The sequence below is a fragment of the Lolium perenne genome, chromosome 1 (genome assembly GCF_019359855.2).
Source record: "Lolium perenne isolate Kyuss_39 chromosome 1, Kyuss_2.0, whole genome shotgun sequence".
NCBI classification, from domain to species: domain Eukaryota; kingdom Viridiplantae; phylum Streptophyta; class Magnoliopsida; order Poales; family Poaceae; genus Lolium; species Lolium perenne.
In genome coordinates this window covers 270226054-270233238 of record NC_067244.2, presented here as the reverse complement: position 1 = coordinate 270233238, position 7185 = coordinate 270226054, and the positions used below count along the sequence as shown (strand labels likewise).

The 7185-nt window shown below is 51.8% G+C and overlaps 1 protein-coding gene across 4 annotated transcripts; it reads left to right on the top strand.

The window, feature by feature from the left end:
* The first annotated feature begins 2276 nt into the window (after nt 1-2276).
* LOC127327936 (uncharacterized) lies at nt 2277-4430 on the top strand. Of its 4 annotated transcripts, none has more exons than XM_051354763.2 (6): nt 2277-2552; nt 2677-2925; nt 3416-3513; nt 3729-3845; nt 3941-3988; nt 4100-4430. In XM_051354763.2, the coding sequence occupies exons 2-6, from the start codon at nt 2877-2879 to the stop codon at nt 4304-4306; spliced, it is 519 nt and encodes a 172-aa protein (XP_051210723.1). In that variant the 5' UTR covers nt 2277-2552; nt 2677-2876; the 3' UTR covers nt 4307-4430. The 4 variants fall into 4 exon arrangements, with proteins under 4 accessions (XP_051210723.1, XP_051210722.1, XP_051210725.1 ...); XM_051354762.2 differs by having other exon boundaries at nt 4088-4430; XM_051354765.2 differs by having other exon boundaries at nt 3416-3628; nt 4088-4430.
* Nucleotides 4431-7185: the final 2755 nt, after the last annotated feature.

Below are 7185 nucleotides of genomic sequence, written 5' to 3'. Positions count from 1 at the left end.
TCCCGCGCTACAAGTACGACCAGTTGATCGGCAAAAGGAGCAAAAGGATCAGCCACAGATCGGCGATCGGAGGGAAATTACACGGAGACAGGCTCGTCGGCAGTCCCGGCCGGCACGGCGGTGTCCGACGGACCAGTTTCCTCACACGTCGTGGCCGAAGCGGCTGCGGCGGCCGACGATGAAGCAGCGGCGGTGGACGTCGAAGCGGCCGCGATCGACGAGGTAGATGGTGAGGCGAGACGAGGTAGGAGCCGGCGGAGACGACGAAGGACCGGCCGGAGTGGCTCGGAGGATGTCGGCTGCGGTGGCCACAGTACCAATTCCTCGTCTCCTCGTCCATCGGTTCCATGTCGCCGCCGCCCATGAGGAACGCCAAGTCTGTGTTCCTCTTCTTCGCCGCCGCCGTCGTCTTGACGAGGCGATCCGGACGCCTTGGTTGGCGAGCATCTCCCGCCACTGCCGTCGAACTTGTCGTTCCTCCCGTCGGCGTGCGTCCTCAAGTCGGCCCGGCACTTGTCGATCGACGCCTTTGCATCCTGTCGGCGGGATTGCCCGTCTTTTTGAGCTCTTTGAGCTTCTTCTGGCCGAGTTCAGGGCGCCCTTCTGCCGCGCTTGCCGCCGGAGCGTCGGGGTTGTACTGCTCGGTCTTGCTCTTCGAGAGGGTCGTGCGGACTTCCTTCCACTTCTCGCACTTCTCGAGGCGGGCGTAGACGTTGAGGAACTTGAACTGCAGGCCGGTGTCGTCCGTGTACATGTCCAAAGCTCGGCGCAGCTGGGGAAAAAAGAGCACAGCGATACGGGTCAGCTAACGACGATGTACCTCGGTGATGCAGGGTCGACGGAGCATACCTTTTGCTCCATGTCGTGGCCGCTGATCGGCCGTTTCTCGCACTCCTCCTGTATGCCGTGCCATTTGCTGCACGCCGTCTGCATGAGCCCCCAATGGGTGGCCATTGCCTTGTCTACCCGGAACACGTTCATGTTCGTCTTGTTGAAGTAGGGATCGACGAGTTTGCGCTCCTCGTACGCCTGCTTCACTCGAAGCCAATATGTGTCGAACGACTGATTGGCCCCGATTATGCCGTTCATGGACACGGCCTTCCAAGCTTCGGCGAGGCACTCCTCTTCCTTCGGCGTCCATTTGATACGCGGTTCGGCAGGCGGCGAGTCCTTCTTCCTCTTCTTCTTCCCCTTCGACAGGTTGGCGGCGGCTTGTGTTGGCTCTTCTTCTTCCTCGTCTTCTTCTTCGACGGCTTGGCTTCCGTCGGCAACATCCTCCCGATGCTCGTTGCGCGCCGCCACAGCGGCCGTCGCCCTCTGCTCCTCTTGCGTGAAGAACCCCGGGCACGCAGCGGCGGCGGCGGAGCCGGAGGTGATCATCTCGTGGATCTCCTCTTCGTTCGGCGCCGCCATCGCACCGAACGCGAGCGGCCCTCGTCGCATGGCCGGCGAGGTGTCCTCGAACTGGCCGCCGACGTCAAGCTCGGGCGGCGACGGCGTGGGCCTGGACGGTTGGACGTAGGCGCCCTCTTGGAACACGGCAGTCGGCGACGACGAGTACAGCGAAGGGGAGAAGGACGACGGGGAACTGGTTGTACCTTGTGTCGGCCATTGGCCGGGGAACATGCTGCCGCCGCCCATGGCCATGCTGACCATCCTCGCTTGTTCGTCCTGGGCCGCCGCCGCCGCCCTCTTGGCGGCGGCTTTTTTCACCCTCTCCGCCCTGCCGCTTGTTTCCACCTCGCGCCGTTTCTCGTCCGCCGCCCACTCGGCGTTCGACATGCTCGGCGGCTTTGTCTTCTTCGCCCGCATCTTCCTCGCCGGCGCCTTCGGCGGCATTTTGGTGGACGAGAGGACGAGGAGGAGAGTGGTGGTGGACAAGAAGACGCCGCCGGGAACTGGAGCTGGAAGACGAGGAGATTGGGGAATTTCGGCGGGAGAGAATGGGGATATGCAAGCAAATTGGAGGGAATGGGGATATGTAAGCAAATTGGAGGGAAAATCGACAGGATTTGGTTTTCCAGTCGCCGACTACGCGGGTCCACACGACGTTTCGCGCCAAAATCTTTCGTCCGGAGTCCCCGAGCGCGCCCCGGGGGGCCGGGGATGGCGTGGGCTCGCCGGATGGATGAAGGGCCAAATCCGGACGAAAACGAGGAACCGGGGGCGCGACTGGGCCGAATTTCGCCGTCCGGATGGAAAAAACGTAGCTCGGGGGCCTCGTCGGGGGCACGAGTGGAGATGCTCTTACAGGATTCGCATGGTCCTTGGGAGAACATGTTCCGTTTACTACCCGAGCGTGCGGCGGCGGCCCAGACTTCTCTTGATGGAAAATCAGCGCCCACTAACTCCGCCCCTGCACTAATCCTCGCGCCGCCGCCGCCCCCTCCACCTCTCCCTTCCCCTACCCGTTGATGGGCATGTGATACTGCATGTGGCGGTGCTTCATCACCGCGCTGGAGCGAGGGAAGAGGGTCCCGGGCAAGTTTTTCTGCGTCGTGTGGGCAGACGATGCGGATGGCCAACGGCTTCTTCGGAGATCTGGATCCAAGGTGACCCGTGCATCCCCTGCCTCCTCCCCACACCGCGCGATTTGGAAGTTTTCCGGCAACTAGAAATCCATGTCGTGTGGTCTCATTTTCATTCCTTTTTTGTTTGTGATGCTCCTGGATTTAGCTTGCAAGCGCTGCTGTCCCAAGCTGGGAGCGGCGTAGTTGAGGTGGAGGCAGTGGTGGGGTGCTCCTCGCTACCGGGTGAGGCCGCGCAGGTGGCGGGCGCTGGCGACAACACAAGTACAGCCTCCGGCAACTCTGTTGCTGCAGCCCTAAGCGCTGCACGCGGCGACATGGGGGTTGGGGCTGAGGTGTCCGTGATCGATGGTGGCCACGGAGGAGAGAGCACCGTCGTCTCGGGCTGGAAGAGGAGGTAATTGGGACTCATTCCGTTCTTACAACCTGATCCCATCCCATGGTGCCGTTAATCAAAAAGTAGGATTCCCATGTATTGTATATCATTTTTAATTGTCTTCTGATTGCTGGCGTACTGACCACATGGGATGGGGACGAAGTTTTTATCAGATCGAAAAACTAGCATAGTTGGAGTTTTAGGCACACCGAAATTAATTTGTTATGACACGAGTTTCTTCCTCATGAGAAACTGGCAAATGAACAAACCAGCTAAATTTGGTGGGTCTTTTTCATATGGTAGGTTGCACCATGAATGATTAGGTATTGTTAGATGTGTTACAAATGGGATGATTTATTTGCACTGGAGCACAAAGTTTTGTGCAATGCCTTCAATGCGGTCGGATTATTATGACAAAACAGATGCACCGTAAAAATGTGCTATGAGAGAATATATGTACAGAGAAATTCTATTCATATATCAGATTTTCACTATTGATGGTTTCACGCAGGCCCCAAACGACTGCTGAACTCCGCACGGGTCACAGCGCTCAAGCGGACGCTGCGCGAATTCCCGGCCCGCATTAGTGGTGAAGTGATTGTGCCACAGGTTGGGGTTACGTTTGATTCTATAGGCGAGGCTTACGACTATTACAATATGTACTCATGGGAACGGGTGCATGGTGCTCGCGCTGGGTGCAGCTCTTACTCAACTTTTGGGACCTGTCTCTGGTTTGCCAAAGCCAAGTCATGCAACAAATCGCGTTTTACCACATGTGCATCTTGCTGAAATTTCCCCTGTTCTTTGCCAAAACCCGGTCGTAGGCTGCTGCTCATGGATGGTGTGGCCATGGAGGGGCTGGGTCGGTGGATGTTGCTATCGCTCGGATGGAGACCCATATTCAGGCCCAGTCCGCCAAATCATGCGCGGGCGATGTCCAGGTTGATTTTTCATATGCCCCTTTCCCATTGTGATTTATGATTCACCGTTCCAAAAATGCCGCGAAGCAGGGAGGCTGATTTAATTTATTTTTTAGGTGAAAAGCCTTAATGGTTTGGTGATTGCGCTGGACGGCGCGAGTAAGGTGATGCGCTTAAAAACTTGTCCACCTGCTTTCATCTACATTACTGACTGATTGACCTAGTAAAAATTTCCCTTCGATTATTTTTGTTTTGGGATTCAGGCCCCAATGAAGAGGGAGGCATGCGGTTATGAGATTGTAGAGGGTAGCGGGGAGCACACTCCAATTGCGGCGGTTGAATCGAAGAGGGGTCGCCAGCAATTCAACAAAGTTGGTGACCTGCGTGTAGGCGACTGGGATGTTGAAGTGTTCGATTCTGACGGAGTTGTTGATGCTGACGAGGTGGACAGCCTGATGTGCAAGAGGGCCAGGGCGTTTTAGACGTTATGTTGTTATATGGGACTGATCGCATTAGTCCCAATGATGATGCTCCCGATTTGTACTAATTAAGTAGTCAGACACTCGGACGGTTTGCAATAGTTTGCAAGGGAAAATTGGCCAATAATCCTACACCTACGGAATAATCTTACGGATTAATCTTACAGATGCAACGTGGCTCCGTTCACCTGCACTGGTTTGGTGCGGTTGCTCCTAAGAATGCGGACACGAACAAATGACTGCTGGCCACCTCATTCCGTAAGACCCGTCCGTAACAAAAGTGTCCGTATATGTAGCATTACTCAAAATTGGCCCCAGGGACACCGTTATTTTTAGTCCTTTGCCCAAACACACCATTAAAATATGTCTCTACCTAGTACCATTATACTTTTGTGGTACATTTGGTAAAATACATCATGTCGCCCAATACGGAATGTTTGGCATTTTCCTAAATTTTGTTACATTTGCCAAAACACACTATATATCTCTTGTGTCCAATTTAGAACATTAATTTTCTAACTAAATTTTCTACGCTTACAGAGGTTGTACGTATCATTAACCAGATTGTTTTTCCCTGTAATTCAACATCTTGTACGTATCAGTGTTGGACACTGATATGCCCAAGAAAAAATCGGACATTAACTATAACCTGTGACCACCGACGTCCATGGCCGCTGGCAGGAACTTGCTCAAACATGAGGGTGCTGGTTTGTGCTATCGAGAACGCTCAGTGCAGGTCATGCCGAGAACACCTGGTATGATACTTTGCAGTTTGCACTGGGCGGCCCTGCACCTTGCCACACCGGTCAATATTGGGGCCTGGACGATGATGCTTGAGGGGGGCGACGCGGAGGCAGGATGGGGCGGACGAGGGAGGCATCCCTGGCAGCAGAGATAGCTGGCTTTAAGGCGGTGGTAGGACCTTGCCACACCGGTCAATATTGGGGGCTGGAAGATGATGCTTGAGGGGGGCGATGCGGAGGCATCCCTGGCAACAGAGATAGCTGGCTTTAAGGCGGTGGTAGGACGCCAGCGTGATGGAGCGCGCTGAGACGACGATGCTTGAGGGGGGCGATGTGGAGGCAGGATGGGGTGGACGAGGGAGGCATCCCTGGCAGCAGAGATAGCTAGCTTTAAGGCGGCGGTAGGACGCCAGCGTGATGGAGCGGTGCTAGGGTTCATTGCTGTTGAGCCTTGTCCATCCCCTTCGTGTCCAGGAGAAGAGAACGGTTTGGAAAGAAAAATAACTCTCGGCATATTTTCTGCATGGCAAGATAGTAATTTCATCTGAGAAAAGACAAACTTTTCTATTTTAGGTAATACAGTATGTTTTGGCAAATGTCCATAAAAGTATATTAATACTAGGCAAAGACGTGTTTTAGTGGCGTGTTTGAGCGAAGGAGCAGTGTCCCATGGCAAATTTTCCTTTTGCAACATCTAGTTGCAGCCAAGTCTTTAAATTAGCATCATGTGTAAGAAAAAAAAAAAGCCTGTTTGCCCGTAGGGGATGCCAGGTCCTGTCCCTCCACGGCGGTTCAGCCCAGAAAACCTCTTTTTACAGTGAACGGTACCTACAGCAGTGACGTCAGCAATGACGTCAGCCATGTGCTGACCAATTTTGTCACAAAATTGTGAAACAAATTTGAAACATAACTGAAACACTAATATTTTTGTGAAACAAACCGTAGTGACGTCAGCAATGATGTCATCAGTTTCACTTTTTGTTAGACTGTTTCACAATATTTTCCATGTATCACTTTAGTTTCAAAAAAGTTTCACTTATGTTTCAATTATTAGTTTTATATTAGATAAATGTCAAAAACCTCACCAATCTCAAAGCACAGAGTGAATGGTAGATGTAACACCTACACATACCGGCTCCTTTAAAATCGCCGCTCTCGGTTCAGCCCAACATGTTCGGTCCTGGCCTGCCTCGGTGCAAAAACACGGACCCACGTCATCTGCCTGCTCGCTTCAACGTTCGCATCAGCGCCGTGGTTACGCCGCGGGTGGTTGGCTAGAGGCGCAATTAGTATTCCACGACCAGAGACGGGCACCCCTAGCTAGCGCACGAGCGCTAGGGAGAAAATGAGCGATCAGTTTCCAAACCAATTTGTTTTTCCATTTTTGGCAAATTTTGGACTGTAGTGGAGGCAATTGAGGAAAGTTTTGCATGCATGTAGAAACAGACGAATTTGATGACGTAAGCGAGAATCTTTCCGAATTTGAAAATTCAAAACGTTTTATCTCACAAACGACAACTCCGATTTAAGATCTGTTTTCACCAATAAATCCGTCTCGACGAGATCTTCAAAACTAGCACCCATGTTAATATGTTTCGACAAACTTTTTTTTCTGGCTAAAAGTTATCAACCCTCTCTATTTGAATAATCAACCCCTCCGTACTTTACTGATCAACCTTAAATGTATAAAATTATCAACCTGGTGCAGTCTATTGAGAGAAAGTTCTGCATGCATGCACAAAAAGACGAATCTGCTGATGTCAACGGAATCTTTTCCAAATTTAAAAATTCAAAACGTTTTAACTTTCAAACGATAACTTCAAATTAAGATTCGCTTTCACCAATAAATCCGTCTCGACGAGATCTTCAAAACTAGCACCCATGTTGATATGTTTCGAGAAACTTTTTTTCGGGCTAAAATTTATCAACCCTCTCAGTTTGAATAATCAACCCCGCCGTATTTAAGTGATCAACGGTGAATGTATAAAATTATCAACCTGGTGCAGCCTATTGAGGGAAAGTTCTGCATGCATGCACAAATAGACGAATCTGTGATGTTAGCGGAATGTTTCCCAAATTTGCAAATTCAAAACGTTTTATCTCACAAACGACAACTCTAAATTAAGATTCGCTTTCACC